We start from the raw sequence: 18,608 nt of genomic DNA on the forward strand, positions 1-18,608 counted from the left end.
ACCCTCAAAGTGTGTGATGGAAGCAAGAAACATGCTCACAAATGATTATTTTTATAATTGTCAAAAGTAGTCCGAAAAACGTAGTTCGATCTTTCTCAAACCCCAATAGATCAAACTAAATTTTTCAAAAATGGATAATTGAAAGTGCAAGTGCGATTGCAATCCATCAAAGTCTTAAGCTTTGTAATAATTTATTTGACAGTCATTTTCTTTTTCCAAAGGAAAGGGAACGCTAATATGTCCTTTGAAGAGACATACCACATATTGGAGAGCTTGAGCCTATTACCTGATGTTAGAGCTATGTCAGTGAAGGATCAGATAATTCTCGATTTTTTATTGACACACAATAACCAAAAGAACAATTTGACAGCCCTTGTAAATGAGGTAAGTCGCACCGTTTTCAGTCATTCTATAGATTGTCTAGTTTATTTCTTTCAAGGTTCCATTAAGTTCATATTTTTGCAATACAATTCCAGTTATCTATAATATAATGAAGGAAAGAACTGGCTTATACACGTACAGGATAGGAAATACACGAATGACGCATCATCACGTCTGAACTACTAGACTGATTAACTTGACATTTTACAAAAAGATTACCAAGGATGATTAAAGGCCTATTTTAATTTTTGTTTATCGAATTATTATAATTTCCATTATTGAAATAAATTTATTTCATTTTTGATGCAAAGTTCAAGTAAGATGAAAGCCTAATCAAATCATTTTTTCATAGTAGATAATTACAGTTGTCAAAGCTCTCATTTATCAGCAAGGAACTATAAAACAGAATTCAATCTATTTGCGCTTTAAACAAACCCTTGCGGAGCACGGGTTACTTGCTAGTCAAGTAACATAATATTATATTATAATTTATTCAAGTACAAGATACATAGACCTGAATAGCATCTCTCTTATTTTCATCAGACATGAATATGTGCTTTTACTTTCCTTGCCCTATTACCATAAGTAAGGAAAGTATTGCTTTCCGAAAAAAATTAAGGTACCCAAATTTCTAAATTTCTATACGTTTCAAGGTCCCCTGAGTCCAAAAAAATGGTTTTTGGGTATTGGTCTGTATGTGTGTGTGTGTGTGTGTGTGTGTGTGTGTGTGTGTGTGTGTGTGTGTGTGTGTGTGTGTGTGTGTGTGTGTTGTGTGTGTGTGTGTGTGTGTGTGTGGTGTGTGTGTGGTGTGTGTTGTGTGTTGTGTGTGTGTGTGTGTGTGTGTGTGTGTGTGTGTGTGTGTGTGTGTGTGTGTGGTGTGTGTGTGTGTGTGTGTTGGTGTGTGTGTGTGTGTGTGTGTGTGTGTTGTGGTGTGTGTGTGTGTGTGTGTGTGTGTGTGTGTGTGTGTGGTGTGTGTGTGTGGTGTGTGTGTGTGTGTGTGGTGTGTGTGGTGTGTGTGTGTGGTGTGTTGTGTGTGTGTGTGTGTGTGTATGAGTGTATGTGCCTCTGTGTACACGATATCTTATCTCCCAGTTAACGGAATGACTTGAAATTTGGAATGTAAGGTCCTTACAATATAAGGATCCGACACGAACAATTTCGATCAAATGCAATTCAAGATGTCTGCTAAAATGGCGAAAATGTTGTTAAAAACAGGGTTTTTCGCGATTTCTCGAAAACGGCTCCAACGATTTTGATCAAAGTTATACCTGAAATGATCATCGATATGCTCAGTAACATTTTCATCTAAAATTAAAAATAAGCTCGAAATTCGAGAAAATGTGATTATCCAATTGCAAACTGTTGGCAACTGTTGATTCTATTGAATGATTCACTATGAAGAGATAGCAGACCTCGTGTGTCTCCAGCGTTATTGCCCTGTCACCAGCTGGCTCAAATCTTTGAATAGTAGACTTGAGATGCGCGGGAACAGTAGCGTCAGGTGATCAATTTTCATAACGACAAGGAAAGTTGTGTGAGTGCGCCATACCAGATTTTTTACCTTGTGGCTCATATGAAAATTTATAAGATAATGAGTTCTCTTACACATTTGGAATATATCACTGATTATTTTGATCTGAAAGTGAATTGTTTCCTATTGCTATAAAACAAAGCGTGTGCTTGTCATGTTTCAGATAATGAGGCACACAAACGGGAGGCCCAATTCACACAGAAATGACGTAGTGGTGGCGTGGCGCTGGCTTGGCACTCACGTTTTGCCACTTCCACGCTACTCCTCTATAAACATATATGATCCAATGCGAACAGAGGTGGCATTTCACCACGCCACTTCCGTTCACATTGAACCATATCCATGTGGAGTTGAAAAAGTCAGTCACGCCAGCGCCACATTCGTGCCACGCCACGACCGTGCCACGCCACGAGCGTGCCACGCCACTTCTGTGTGAATTGGGCCTCATGAATAACTCAAGCGATGCTTCAGTTACTGAGTCATTCATGAGAGAGAGAATTTCGATCCTACTCAACATTTTCCACTCCTATTCTATATAAGAATAAATAAGCTTTTAGTTTTTCCTCCTAAACCATTAACTCAAACCAAATAGTATGTAATCCATCAATATAATACGACAACACACTTCTGAGTCTTATATCCAGTTCAAGCCATTTATGTCGATTTTTAATTTTATATTATAAAGAGGGATTGGGGAAGAGGTGAATATGAATATTTTAATGGGGATCTGATTTATTACGGTTATATAACAGGGAAAGAGATGAATAGTTATTCTAGTAGCCTTTCATATCAGTTGATAGTCAATCGCTTACTATTAGCTACTGAAACTTGTTTTTGTACAATTTTCAGCTGTCTCATAGCTGTGACGATATGCTGAAGACTTGCATGTTTAGGAGTAAGCAAACACCATGCATGAATCTTTTCAGACAAAGTAGTTTACCTGACGGAAGAAGCTGTTGTGTATCAAAAAACTCCATAGTATCTGGGTGAGTCCTAAATCAGTTATTGCCTACTGAAAAAAACAAAAAACAAAACCTACTCTAGAACATGATACGCCATAGTGGAGTAGGTCAATTTCCACACAGAAAACACTAAACAAGTAGGAGACACATTGTAAGAAATTTTCTGAACTTTATTTCTGAAGAAATTTCTTATGTAATTGTAAACTATCTAATATTTTCTTCAATGTATGTAGTAGTTTCAGTTTTTTTGGAAAATAAACATTTATTCATTATCCATACTCCATTTTTGTAGAGAATTAGATAAACGCAGCGTTGTGTGAACATCAAGGTGCATATAAACTTACGTGCTACTTAGCACCTACTAACTGGAGATTAATGCAATTGAAAAAAACATTCAATTGGACTTGGATCGTAACGGAATCTTTATTCTCTTCAAGCCCTTTCGTCTCAAATTCAACTCCAACCGCTGTGTTTGATTGAAAAGTGACTCGAACTATGTAGAGAGGATTGATTTCTTGAAATCCTCGACTTCTCAAAACCCATCTAACTAGCTACAAAACTATTTTTTCCAATTCCATTCAATACCAGTGGAAGGAATAATCCTGGTCCACATTTCAAGATTATTTATTTATTAGAACAGTCACAAACACGATATTTGGAAAGAGAAACAGGCAATTGCCAAAAACTTCTTCAATTCCTTGATTTTGGCACATAAATAGTCCAAAGTGAGGTTAAGTTTAAAATTTCTGTTTTCACCAAAGATTAACACTCAGAGAATACGTATTCGAGATATGACTGATGAATTTTGAATTTCGAAGGGTTGATAAGAGCCGGAAATAACACTAAACAATCCGAAAGTTTCAATAATATTGAAATAAACTTGAAAATTTTGAGCAGAAAAATTAAAACTACTATCAAGTATTCAATATCTATCAAGAAATTAACCATTAGGTTTTGGCATTTTATATGCAGACGGTGATAGAAGGAACGATCTACCAATGTCAGACGGGTGACGCGTGCGAGTGAGTTGATAAACTTTCGTGTATGGTTCCGACAGGATAGCACCTGCGAATCCAGTAGGGGACATGCAGACGGGATGTCCAGGTGACGGGAGGGATATATTTTCACGAGGGGATAAGCTGTCGCCTGTGGTAAAAGTGCCGAGGTGACAATTAGACGGGTGACAACCAGTCGCGTACCTTGATTAACCAATGAACCTTTTCATCAAGTTATCCATTCTTGTGACTTTTTAACGTCAGTGTTAATCGATTCGCAAGATCTCGTAAAAGTCAAAGCTGCTCAGTAAAAATATTAATATTTCTAAAAATAATATTCATTGGCATTCACTGAAACCAATTATTATTTGTCTCACGACAATGATTTCTGGAATATTATTGCATTACCTAAAATCAATTTTTTTATTATTGAAGTTGAGTTTTAATTGTCTCTTTTCAATGAATTGCTCTCCATTTGCAGTGAATCTGAGCCGACATCATGGTTTCTGGAGTGGAGTGGTGAGCAATTTGGTCTGTCTGTGATCTTGGATTTAGAGACTGACGAATACTTGCCAAGTTCTCAAACCTTTGGAGCCGAAGTAAGTTATTTTCTTTACAAGCCAATGTATATATGTTTTACTGACTACATCTGGTCAATTACATTGATTAGGCCATTATTTCTCTAGGGAAAAAACTGGATAACAAAAAGAAATAGTGTTTCTGGTAAAGTGTTTTCACTTCCAGGTCTTTTTCGTATAAAATCAGTTCCTTATTTGTCTCTGTTAGTGAAAGATCTGGTTTTGAGTTGCAAAACTGAATATAAAATTGATAACTTGCATGATCACTACGAAAATCTATGTCCTCTACTTTCAGGATTTCTACTTCAATACCAATATGCAGCCATTTATTTCAAATGTATGATTAATTCGTCTACCTGCAGCTGTTGGGCGGGCGAAGCCTGCCTCCCTGCAGAGAGCGAAGCGCTAGTACATAGTATAATAAAGTATTCATCTTAAAATGTTGAAAATTACTTGCAGATACTGATTTTTGATCCACGTTCACATCCATACTCACTGACCTATGGCGTATCTTCCATTATGGCAACGTATAAGGAGGCGACTTTCATAAGCATAGATCCAGCAGTTGATAATAATACTTACGCAACAGGAGATGATGGTGACACCGTTTGCAGGAGGACAATGCCTTCTCTCCATGGATTACAGGAGAAAATCTTGTACAGCGTATCAGAATGCCAGTTCCGATGTATAATGCTCCATCTTTTCCACCCCTGTGAATGCTATCTTTATAAGCATCGGAGGAATAAGAGTAAGAGTTTTCAGAGAATTTTCATTACAGTATTAGAAAAGTAATAATCATTACAGATTCTATCTACCAGTTCTACAAGAGCCGGTTACATTTTGACCTTGATTAATTCCACGAGAACCAATCAGAGAAGCAGTCTTTTCAGAAACGCCATCTCTGATTGGTTCTCGTAAAGTTAATCACGGTTAAAATTCAACCGGCTTTTGTGCAACCTATGAGTATTAGAAAAAGTGTTTTATTGATCTTTGTATAATGTAATCCTTTGTACGTGATAGATGTGTTGTATTAAGCTGGATTCGAAACATTAGAGACAATGAACAGTAAAAATCTAATTTCCGCGAGTTCTGATTGGACCATTCTCACTCAGCCCGGCCTTTGAATAATACCATTAGAGCTATCGGCAATTATATTTTAACTGTTCACTGTCACTGTTGTGTGCGAATTCAGCTCAAATGAGTATAATCTCATTATCAAAATAGCAACTTCTCCAAGAATAAACTTCACTTGTTATGTCAAGAATAAACTTTTTACATTTCGATACCGTATCATTGAACTCATACGGTCTAATTCATTATTATTTACGTCTTCTAGTACAGTACGGGTCCTGTAGCTTTGCCTATCGGCGGAGGGCTGCTAGGCTACAATACTACCCGTTCAAAAACATCGAGCATTTTTGAAAATGTATCTTCCCATAAGCAACAGATGCTCTTTTGTATCTTCTCAATAGCAACGTGTTGCATCCGATGAGATACACGAGGAGCTTTTTGGAGATACGTCCTATTAGCACTTTTGTATCTTCTCAAAAGCAACGTGTTGCATCCGAAAAGATACACGAGGAGCTTTTAGAGATACGTCCTTATAGCACAACAAAGTTTACAGTCCTGGTCCTGCTGTTCGTGCTATCCTGCTGTACCTGGTCCGGCTTGTACATGAACATTTTCAGTGGAAGCTCATCAGCTGACATTCGTTCAACATGCTCTTTCCATTGTTGATGATACGTTGCAACTCTCTCATTCATGATAAATTTCTGTGTGTAAGGAGTTTCTTCCATTCAGGCATCTTTGATGCCTTAGGTTCTTGCAAAGCAAATTTCATAGAAATTGTACACGTGAAATTCTAACCCTATTTTGAACTATGTCATCAACTAATAATTTGGAAGAAAAAAAGCACAAGGGCTACCTCATTATTTTATCTACCAATGTTATATTATAATAACATCTGTTTTATTTGTACCGTAAAAAATAAAACTATGGTGTGGCGCACTCACACAACTTTCCTTGCCGTTATGAAAATTGATCACCTGACGCTAGTGTTCACGCGCATCTCAAGTCTACTATTCAAAGATCTGCCAGCTGGTGACAGGACAATAACGCTGGAGACACATGACGTCTGCTATCTCTTCATAGTGAATGATGTAATAAATAGAATCAACAGTTGCCAACAGTTTGTAATTGAATAATCACATATTCTCGAAGTTCCAGCTTATTTTCAATTTTAGGTGTAGATGTTACTGAACATTAATTGTGAAAATTTTCATGCTCAATCTTTTCCACTTGGAATCTTTTGTTTAAATTGTATCTGAAGCCTGATAATTGGGAATCTAAAATCACACTTTGCATTGATCGGGCGGAGCTCCTGGAATTTTTACAGATATGGTACTTATGGCAGTTGATGGAGCTTATGAATGACTATTTTAGGTATCAATTTGATCGAAATCGTTGAAGCCATTTCCGAGAAAATCGCGAAAAACCTTCTTTTTGACAACATTTTCGCCATTTTAGCCGCTATCTGCATTTGGTCGAAATTGTTCGTATCGGATCATTATAGGGGAAGGACCTTAAGCTCCAAATTTCAAGTCATTCCGTTAATTGGGAGATGAGATATCGTGTACACACACACACACACACACACACACACACACCACACACACACACACACAGACCAATACACTAAAACCACTTTTTTGAACTCAGGGGACTTTGAAACGTATAAAGATTTAGAAATTGATGTACCTCAATTTTTTTCGGAAAGAAATACTTTCATTACCTATGGTAATAGGGCAAGGAAAGTAAAAAGCCGCGAATATTACCCCGCGAACCATACATTGCCTACATTTTATAGTTTGAAAGTCATGGAGGCTAAGCTACGGAACGCGTACTGGTACGTTTGGTAAATATGTTACATTCAAAGTGTTTCTGTGTTGATTCATTGGACTGAGGAGTAGAAATTAAGGTCTGATAGATCTCCCGCTCCCTAAAAGTGATTAGTGTGATATCACTATTGCTCTTAGTTTGCTGCATACATTTCTATAGGGTATTGAAACTGTTGATAATGTTGATTAGTCGAAATGTCACTCTACAAGAACCACAAATAGAAATAACTCAACAACAATAACGTTGGAGAACTGTTCACTTGATAATTGTTTGAGGTTCTTCAAAATACTTTTTGTGTAGTTGAGAAGTTGATATTGAGGTAATTATACATATTGAATGAAAAAGACTAAGAAATTATTGTCGAAAAACCACAGATTTATTTATTTCTAGAAAGACCGGTTTCGGTTATTACACCATTGTCAATCTCTGATAGACAGTACTAAATAACATACATATTCTTTAAAATAAATAGCTCAATGTAATAGCACAAACTCTAATATTAAAAGCCTGTGATATGGTATGCTCACATCATATCATCCTGCTTACACCAGACCTATATTATCTAATGATATGATCGTATGGTTAAGATAAGATAACTTAATCTATGATAATATTGAATTATGATAATAATCCTTTTTCTCTCATACAGATCACAGCTTTGAGGAATGTTCTATGTCTGGATAAGATAACTTAATCTATGATAATATTGAATTATGATAATAATCCTCTTTATCTCATACAGATCACAGCTTTGAGGAATGTTCTATGTCTGGATTGAATTGTGTTTCAAATTATAGAGGTAAGATATTATTTCCTTCAAAAAGATGATTGATTCATGGTTCGTATTTGCAAGAACTAACTTCGATTTAATCTTCTCCAAGTTTTCTTTACATCCTCAATATAGTTTTGGAACTTGAAACAGTAATGCACAACTCACACTTATGCGTGTCAAGTCGAGAAGAGACTGCAACTCCAGTTCCTCCGCGACGCAGGTGTTTTCAAATGGTGAAGACAGTCAGACCCGTCAGACACTCAGACCAGTCGATTGCAACCTCACGACTGTGAGACTAAGTCGAGAAGCTACATGAGTTGCGTAGCATCGTGATTTTTCAATGAAGTACCTAAGGTTGGAATTTGAACTTTGAAGGTTCATGCGGAGACAAAAATAATCGAAGTATCTTTATTCTAATCCGTATAAACGGTATCTTTACTCTATGATTCTTGGTTAAAGCTCAGAGTGCAAACAATTTCTTTCTTATTGCTTCTTTCTTGATTGAATAAGCCAATTGGATAACAAATTTATATTTTTTAACTATGTTTTTTGTTAAGAGTTATCAGATATATTTTATATTCTTCAGGCTATCATATATATTTATTCATATTAGACGTCTCTAATCAGCACTTAATCATGGTTAAATATTCCATAAAATGTTCTATTCAGTTGAGCCACAAAATATATTTTGAAATTAGATCATCGAAAGTTTCATCCAATAAATTGGATGAGGAAGTACAATAAAATTGAAATTTATCTTTCCGCATATTTATCAAGCGATTCCCAATAAGTGGTCCGCGAGTAGCCCGAGGGGAAAAATTGATCTTTTAGGATTTATTAGTGTTTTAAAAATTATCTTTATTTGTATATCAAGTATAATTAATTTTCTTTCGAGAATGTTATACAAAACTCATCGTGGGTTCAAAATGTTTCCAATCTGTGAAAGAAGTTTCCAATGCAATAAGATAGGATTATAAAGTTTGATGAATTTCAATGACGGATTTGTATCACGTGATCGATCTATCCAATCAAAAGCGTGACAGTCAATTGCCATACTGTGGTTATATAGTTACTGTAGTAACTAGTAGGCCTAATCGTGAATTTATAGTATTTAAAATCAACAGAACTTAAAAACAAATCGAAAACTTATCGAATTCAAATAATTGTCATTGTTAAGTTTATATCATAGAGAAACAATAGCGTAAGTAGATATCCCATGGTGTAGGGCGTTTATGTCGCAACTATTACTGTTATCCCAAGTCGATAGTTCACATAGTTCTTTCCTATGCAGCTGCGTGACGCTGGTAGTCTCTCAAATTGTGCCGTTCATACACTATCACCCCAACAAAACAGTAAAAATTGACAGTATTCGACAGTAATCGGCTTGAGATAACAGTAAAAGTTGCGACATAAATTCCCTATACCATGGGATATCTACTTACACTATTGTTTCTCTATGATAATATACAATGACATTCGAGATTCTAGCTGTATTTAGAGTAGGATGCCAATTTCTGAACTTGTTTTTGCAGGACGAAATTATTTTGAAGACTTCAATTCTATGTTGGAAGATTGCAGATGTCCTCCCAGTTGTGAAAGTGTGCTGTATCAAACCTCAACTTACAATCTGAACATAGATCAAGACAGGTGAGTTAAAACGCCCAAATAATATGCCTATCACCAATATTCATATTCGCCTTGTTGTAACGAAGAGATTGAGACTATTTGCAAGTCTTTAACATGACTTGGTCACAGAAAAATCGATTTTGAAGTTCTAGCTTACCTCATGAGTATGCAAAAACTCAACTGATGTGATCACTATGGGTTTTCTTTAAATAGCGTTGAACTTATTAATGATTGACGTACAGCGCATGAGGAATAATCTTTATTTATTTATCTATCGGAAAGGCGTTATATGTGAGAGCACCAGAGAAACCCCATTATTGTTCTCACAACACACAAATTATACAATTTGAAATTGAATTACGCTAAAACTTTAAAAAATGGAAAATATCTATAAGCTTTCATAGAATTAATAATTAAGATAAGTTCAAATCAAAATGGAAGAAAAAGATAATTGGATACGCTATGTAGTAAACTATAGATTGATCATAGATAAACAATGAAGATTTTAAACCCTGTAACGTTCAAAAATCCGAATGGATGAATAAAGATTCCTTTTGAAGAAATTTATAGGTCTAAGTGAAATAATAGGCTAATATCGCCAAAGATGATAACGTTAAAGATTAGATAATATCATGGCCAAATTGTACAACAGCCGAATAGGAATGGAAATAAATTTTGCTACTGTATAATATTATATAAAATATTGAAAATTTGATGTTAGGCATAAAACATCTACTGATCAGCGACCTAATGATCGACCGAGTTGCATAACGTAGAATCTGACCAAACACCTTGGCAGAAACTTATTGTGGCGAAACAGTATTCAACTTGAGGAACTAAACGTCCCACGTGGCTAATTATTGTAATATAAGAAACAACTTATAACCTGTAAAAAATTACTTTGCATGTAAAAAGCATATTAAAAAACCCAAACAAAAATAATTAAATGTATTAAGGAAGTAGGAGGTTACCAGGCGCATGAATACTATAATAATTTGCATGCACCAATCAAATGGTGGCAATTGATAGGCGGCAATAGTCAGCTGATTCAAATATATTTGTATATATTTCTACAAATGATAAGAATTTGTAAATTATTATTGTGCAGCTTATGTTTTGTATATGGACCAAAGGCAAATAAATTACTAAAGATGTAACATAAGTAATAATTTAATAGTTTGGTACGGTCTATTTGAGCCATGAATGGCGGAGGAACAGAATATTTAAATTTCATGTAAATTTGGAAATCGGAAGTAAAAATTGTAACTGAGAAAAGAGAACTTCCCCACTTGCCTGCCAACCACCACCATGAGAGGTCACCAAAAATTATAGAGCGCAATATCTTACTGTACCTTTTAATAACTTAAAGTTAAATTGAATTACTAAATTTTCTCATAAGACTTGGTGATGCTAATGTAAAGCAAAAGTCATTTTCAAATAATTTTTAACCCCTTGGAAGAGACGACTCCGGCTACAAATAATCCAGGACCACCAGGAATTGGGATCGACATCAGCAGCTCATAGAAAATTCCAGCACGTGAGTGAAAAATATTCGAAATAGTGATAGGGCGCCCTCAGTGATTCGAAATGAAATAAGAATCAAAGCTAGCTCGTCGAGAGGGTTTTTTATAAATTAAGAATTTGGTAAAAATACTTGCGCAAGTAAATATAGTATAAAAGGTATTTTATTAGATGGTAACGAATCAATCCATATATCAAAGATCCATCAATCAAAGAATACTAAGTTCTAGGCTGTTAATATAATGATCATTATTAATTTCTGCAATATAATTTGCGATAATATAAAGTAGCTCTGATTCACTAGATGAATTGATCTATCTATTCCGTCAGGTGCCGAATCTCGCACCCTGAGATGCAATATATTTATTATAAAGAAATCTATTGAAAACCATAGAATTTAATATATATATTTGGATTATCAGTTTGTCAATTTATCATGCTGATTTAAGAAATTTATTCGAAATAGAATCGTCCAAGTTGACAAGTATCAGCAAGCTGATATCGAAGCTACATGCAAATAAATGCATATGATCATAAAATGAAAGCACATGGTAGCGTTTCGTGCTATAGAACTTAAAGAATAGTATTAGCCTGTGATATTTTATTGATTTCGATTATTGTTTTGTCTTATTATATATTTTTGTCGCTCTATATATTTTTGCTTTGATTTATTTTTGAGATATTTGTTAATATATGTATCAAATTGTTTATGGTGTACGATTTATTTTTATTCCTCAATACTATAGGATAAGTTTTATATATATATTTTTTACAAATTATCAGTATTATTGTGGAAGCTCATATCTGGGCCTATAAAGATTTTTATGAGACTATATCCTAGTAAAAACCACGACCAGATTTTTTATAATTATTAAAATATTCTCATGCTCTACCGATTGATGCCAAGCAGGAGGCTAATCGTTATTTAATTATAAAGAATAACGTGACAACCCCCAACCGAAACATAATTATAAGGATAAGATAGGTAGCTTGGAAGAGAGCCATTCAACAGATCACTGAATCCAAAATCAAACAATCTGCTCTATTAGTAGGTTGTATGTGGAATGTTGCAGATATCATTCATCATCAGTATCACCTGTACAATCATAATGTAGTATGTTGTATTCATCTTCATCAACCAAAATTATAAGCTTTTAGTCCAGTCAACGAAAGGTTATAGAGGGAAAAGTTTGGAACACAATTTTCAACTCCACAGCTCATTTAAGTATAGTAAGAGGTTTAACATATCAAAAGCCCTCACCCCTACCCCTTGTGCTAAAGGGGTGGGGTGGTTTGAAAGTACCATTTTTTAATTTTTTGCATATATCTCGGAAACTATGCCTCTTATGAACATTTGTATTCTGTGCAAAACTAAAGTTTACATAATTACCAACCAGTTTTGTCTTCTCACATTTGCCTTCTACATTTTTTCATAGTTTCTGAGATATCCAAAATATTCTGAGATAAACAAAACTTTTAGGAAATTTATCAAGCTTCATTTTCATGTAGTTGATTATGTGAATAGAACACATTGTTCCAAGATATAAGCATGTAAGTAATAAGTGGAAATGCAACTTTCAAACCACTCTCATCCCTTCAGCACATGATGTAGGGGCTGCAATTTTTGATATGTTCACCTCCAAACTAGTCTCAACAAAGCTGCAAACTAAAAAATTGTGTTCCAAACATTCCCTCCAAATTTCATTGTCATCTGATCTATTGTTGCTGAACAGAAAATTTCACTCTCAACACTAAAACTGCTGCAACAGTCATAGGGAAATGCGTAAAATAGTGAAAAAATACATTAATTGGAGTTAAGTGATGTTTATAAGGACTTAAAAATTGGAGACAGAAGTGTTTTTTCAAAAAATGTCTCACCTTCAAGAGCGGATATCTCAGAAACTATGAGAGATATGGAAAAAATGTAGAAGACAAAACTGGTTGGTAATCTTGTAAACTTCAATTTTGCACAAAATACCAATGTTCATAAGATGCATGGTTTCCGAGATATATGCAAAAAATGAATAAAATTGTAAACCACCCCCACCCCTTTAGCACAGTGGGTAGGGGTGAGGACTTTTGATATGTTAATCCTCTTACTTAAAAGAGCTGTGGAGTTAAAAATTGTGTTAAAAACTTTCACCTCTATACCTTTATTTGAGCATTCGTTGCCTGGACTATTTGAATTAATCTTCATCTGTTCTGGGGTTATTTTTCAGCAATCCCAACAATCAGAATGAGTCACACGTTTTTATCTATTTTGAAAATATGTTCGTAAACTCGTACGAAAGAGAACCGATTTACACTTCTATGGAGCTATTTGGTAAGCAAATAGACATAGATTCAGTTTTCCTTAGATCATTTCAAAAATGTAGCAGTAGTGTTGGTTGACGAAGCAATAAGGTTATGAGGTCAATAAAAAAAAAACATGTCACTGTAGGCTTTTCTAGCTGCCAATAGGTTGAAGAACAATATTTATTCCTATCATCAACACATTCCAAGGATCATTCAGCTATAGTGAGATTCATGTTATGAAATCAGTGTATATTGTTTCGCCGCCTTCTATAGCATATAGTTGTGATTGAAGTCATCTCTGTCTATCTGATGAAATATTGTTACTCTGTTATAGTTCAGACACTGTGTTACTTGTAAATATTTGAAAAAAAAACATTTACTTCTCTTCGAGTATTGAGGAATGCATTTCACTCCTGAAGAGACGCTTCATCAGCCTGACACCAGGGGCGCTTGCTTTTATGGATTGGACTGTGTGGCCAAAATGTGGAAAAATATTACATTTGACTTGTAGTTTATTTGATCATTTATTAAATTGGCTTTGTCGTTCTTGAGGTGTTTAAAAATTTCGTGTTGTTCTAGTGTGTTGAGTCTCTGGCTTTTTTTGAAGAATGTGTAGGATTTCAATTGTTTCTATGTTTTTGTGAATGTGTCCTGTGGCTATCAAATGCTCTGCATGATATGTGGATTCTGAATTTGAGTTTAATGCTTTTATGTGTTCATTATATCTTATTTTAAAGCTGAGACCGGTCTGTTCAATATAGAATTTTTGGCATGTATTGCATTTTAGTCTATCCCTGTTTTTTCAAATTGTGGGCTGTCTGTTTTCCGTATTTTTAGTTGGGATTTCAAGTTGTTGTTGCTTCGGAATGCTGTTTTGTAGCCTGATTTTTGAATAATTATGTTTGCTATGGATTGTGATTTTTGATTGGAATAGGTTAGTGTGACATATTTGTTGGGATTTGGTGGTTTCTGTTCCTTGTTTTTCATTTTATGATGTATTTTGATGTTTTATGATTGTATTACATAGGATGAGTAGCCATTGTTTTGTCCAGAAAGTTTATCGTGTTCAATTCTGTCTGGTAATCTTCTTCTGTAAGTGGGATGCTTATCAGTCTATGAATCATGGAGTTGAAGGCGGCAAGTTTGTGTTGTGGTGGATGATTTGATGTTTCATGTTTGAGTGTATCTGTCATTGTGGGCTTTCTGAAAATACTAAATCTTGGTTTGTTGACCTGTTTTGATATTGAAAGGTCCAGAAACTGGATTAAAAGTAATTAATAAAAAATAACCAATAAATTAATAATTAATAACCAAAACTTGAAAGTCCTAATAAGGGTATAAAATAATAAATTATTAAATTTTCAAAATACAAATGGCAAGATTCCCTAGAAAAAAGTTTAATGGCATCTTTGAAAGGCTGTAGAATACCAATATAACCCACCCTTGAAGGGCTCCTACGGGCCTGAATAAACCCCGATACCCTTCGTTCTAAAAGAACATGAAATGCTACAGAAATTAAAATCAAAATTGATAAAACTAAAAACTTAAAAGAAAAACATATACTAACTGTATATTATCCATTATTGAATTCTAAGTTTAAAACGCTTTTCTGCCAAATTAGCAGAAAATGTTTCTAATTTTAAAGTCCTTTCGTACTGATAAACTATAAAATAAAATAGATAGAAACCAACCTGGCCCACGCCGGTTCGAAATCAAATCATGTAATCTTTTAAAGGGCGAACAGACCTAAAATTCTATCTTCTGCCCCAGAATTCCAGATTAATTCAACATCGAGGTCTGAACTATAACAGAGTGATTATATATAGTGTTTCGTCATGAAAAGCAACATCAAATATTGTTAGTTGGTCCTTTTGATATTGATCAATTATTATACTGTATCATTCATATTGTATTATATCCACCAAGAGAATATAAAATTCCATTTTTTTACAATTATAAACTTCAATCATCTTTAATATAATAAAGGAAAAAATTGGCTTACACACTTACAGGATAGGAAATTCACGAATGACGCATCATCACGTCTGAACTACTGGACTGATTAACTTGAAATTTTGCATATAGATTCTCAATTTACTGAGGATGGTTGAAGGCCTATTTTTAATTTTTCAAGATTTTAGTACAACAAGTTTAGAGCTCGTCAAGTTTTCAATAGGACCCTTGCGGGCGGAGCACGGGCTAACTACTAGTTGTGAATGAATATTCCGGTACCTAGTAGGCCTACATTTATTCCCTCTGCCTATTAGGCATCGATGCGGGGTTGGAAAAGGATAAACTAATCTGCTCAGTCTGATGAAATACAAGAATATCAAACCAATGTTGATAAAAAGCTGACTCATAAGGTGAATCTCTCATTATCATCTCACATCTCATATTAGTGGATATGGTTAAATTAACAAGCAGAACACTTTCAATAGAGAATGTAGATGATGTCATTGTGTTTCTATTTGATTATTCAAGGATTCAAGGGCTTTAATTTTTATGTTCACTTGTCAGAGGCTAGTGTTGCTTCTTAGATGGAGTACAATACAATATTCCTCATAATTAATTTATCTATTCATTCATACATTTATAGATACAATATCATTCTCAACCATGAATGATTGGGAAAGAAACAATAGGCTGAATGCCCAAAGCTGTTCTTTTCCCAAATCTAGACAGACATTTTCCAAAAGTGGGCTATGTTTTCATTCCATAAGTTTTTTCCAATTTTGAGTCCAACATATATATTTATTGCCAATTAGAATATCCAAGACATATTACAAACTCTTTATAATATGACATATCATAAAACATATAATTGAATGAACATAATCACTCATACTTGAATGAAATTAAAATAAAATATAAAATCTAGGCATCACTAGCAAAAAGAAAATCTTTGCCCGCTGGTGAGAGTTGCAAAACTACTAGCAATATTCAGAATATAGATTACTTGAAAACCATAGTATATGATATATAGAATATAATGATTCTTTGATGGTGGTTTTTCATATCTTAATACACAATAGATGCAATATTATATTCATATATTTTTAACGATTTTGTCTGTAGGGTATTTATGTTAGTAATGGCCAAACCTGGCGAACCGATTTCAAGTTTTCGTTCCTGGACTTTCATTCTATTATACTATTAGTTTCGATTCACCCAGTTGAATGAGAAGCGTATAAAATTTTTAAATGATTCAGAACATCATTATTTTTGTAAGTTATTGTATTTGAAAAATTCTTTACTGACACAAGTTTTTCTGTTGCAGCTCAAATTATTGGACATTGCTCATTATTTTTTGGCGCAAGTCTGGCAAGTATTGTTGAGCTGATATACTTCTTTACTCTGAGACTACTTTGTGAGCTTTATACCAATCAGGAACGAAAGAAAGATGAAGAGAAGAGAAAAGCGGATACGAAGCAAATATGTGGGGTTCCTCAAGAGGGAAATATCGACTGTAATGAAATTCTAGATTACATTGATTAGATTATTCCTCAGCAATTCCACAAATGAGTTACACGTTTTATCTATTTTGAAACTGTTGTGAAGTCTCACGATAGAGAGCCGATTTACTCTAATAAATAGTAACTACTCCATGAAACGTTTTATAGACCACTGAGTGTTAGTGGGCCTACTTGGACACTATTTCCAGCAATGCATATTGAAATGACTGCAAAAACAACAATCGTCTTCTAGAGTTTCAAATTAGGCTAATTGTACACCGTGTCTGATCTTCAGGATAGTTTCTGCGCATGCACAAGCTCTCTGACAATCAATGCATTCAAACCTATAATAGGCACTGAACAGGTCTTATGGGAAATGAGCTAAATTCATGTTCTTCGTTCACTGTGTAGGAGTGGCCGTAGTCGAGTGGATCAGATGCTGGCTTTATGATTCAGAGGCCCGGGTTCAAATCCCGGCCCGGGCAAGATATTTATCTCGGGCCACTCCCGTGTTTCGGATGGACACGTTAAGCCGTCGGTCCCGGCTGCCTAAAAAGCAGTCGTTAGGTCATGTCAGAGGCCTTGAAATTAATCAGTTGCGACCTGAAAACTCTGACACCAGACCTGAGCCAGCCAGGTCACACGATATTGTTATTATTATTATACTGTGTATAACACTTCTGTCACTGAGTTATAGTGCTGTAATGTTATTACTATCAATACTTAGTAACCACTGCATCTTATCACTTGGATAGATTTGAATAGTGTCACGTGTGATTCTTCTAATCAGTTCAAAGATTATAATAGATTACTTGTAAAGTGATGTTCCAATCTATGATCTAAATTCTAAACATTCATACCATTATGGATAAAATCATAGATTAAGTAAACAGGTTAGATCTGTGATGAAACTTAAATGAGTGCTTTGTTTCTCAAGTTGAATAACAATTGATAAATAATAGCCTATAAGGGATGGAAAGCTACAAATGTTCAGTTCATGAATACTGAAATTCCTCCCATAGTACTTTTTATAAACATTTGTTGCCTAAATAATAGATATTGTTTATTTTAAATTTCAGGCAGCATGAGAAATGATTGAATTATTATATGCTATTTTATCATAGAAACAATTCGAAATCGATCAATAACCCATGACGAAAGCAATCAACGATTCCATGTCTTCGTGTCATCACGACTGTTGAAATCTTATCAGTAATGCATATCTGAGAATATTTTCTTGTATTGATGTATCACGATTAATAATATTACTGACTCAGCAAAAAAATAAATTATCCTGTATTAATCCTGTTCCATGCATACTATTATCATTTTATCCTGTATAGAGTAGCAACTATCAATGTACACCACAGAGAAGAGGATCCCTTCTCTGTGTGTACACGAAAGAAAGTAGACTTACTTGCGTTTCTCCATAGGAGCTACATCTAGCGTCGATTGTCACCAAGATTTGAGCATCTAGTTCCCCTATTCCTCACAAGGTGGCAGACGTATCCAATACTATATCATAGAGAAAAGTTAAGGCTAAAATCTGGTGTGGCGCACTCACACAACTTTCCTTGCCGTTATGAAAATTGATCAC

At 34.6% G+C, this 18,608-nt stretch overlaps 1 protein-coding gene across 1 annotated transcript; it reads left to right on the forward strand.

Annotated features, from left to right (window-relative positions):
* Nucleotides 1-300: 300 nt before the first annotated feature.
* On the forward strand, nt 301-17,054 carry LOC120351641 (sodium channel protein Nach-like). The gene is made up of 7 exons (XM_039429545.1): nt 301-384; nt 2,762-2,898; nt 4,351-4,468; nt 4,907-5,195; nt 9,650-9,764; nt 13,484-13,587; nt 16,837-17,054. The coding sequence occupies exons 1-7, from the start codon at nt 301-303 to the stop codon at nt 17,052-17,054; spliced, it is 1,065 nt and encodes a 354-aa protein (XP_039285479.1).
* Nucleotides 17,055-18,608: the final 1,554 nt, after the last annotated feature.

This window comes from Nilaparvata lugens, chromosome 5 (assembly GCF_014356525.2).
Source record: "Nilaparvata lugens isolate BPH chromosome 5, ASM1435652v1, whole genome shotgun sequence".
In the NCBI taxonomy this organism is placed as follows: Eukaryota; Metazoa; Arthropoda; class Insecta; order Hemiptera; family Delphacidae; genus Nilaparvata; species Nilaparvata lugens.

Coding starts and splice junctions, on each gene's coding strand:
- LOC120351641 (XM_039429545.1), top strand. CDS start 301: ATGTCAGTGAAGGATCAGATAATTCTCGATTTTTTATTGACACACAAT. Junction 4,469..4,906: donor CTCAAACCTTTGGAGCCGAA/GTAAGTTATTTT, acceptor AATTACTTGCAG/ATACTGATTTTTGATCCACG. Junction 5,196..9,649: donor TAAGCATCGGAGGAATAAGA/GTAAGAGTTTTC, acceptor TTGTTTTTGCAG/GACGAAATTATTTTGAAGAC.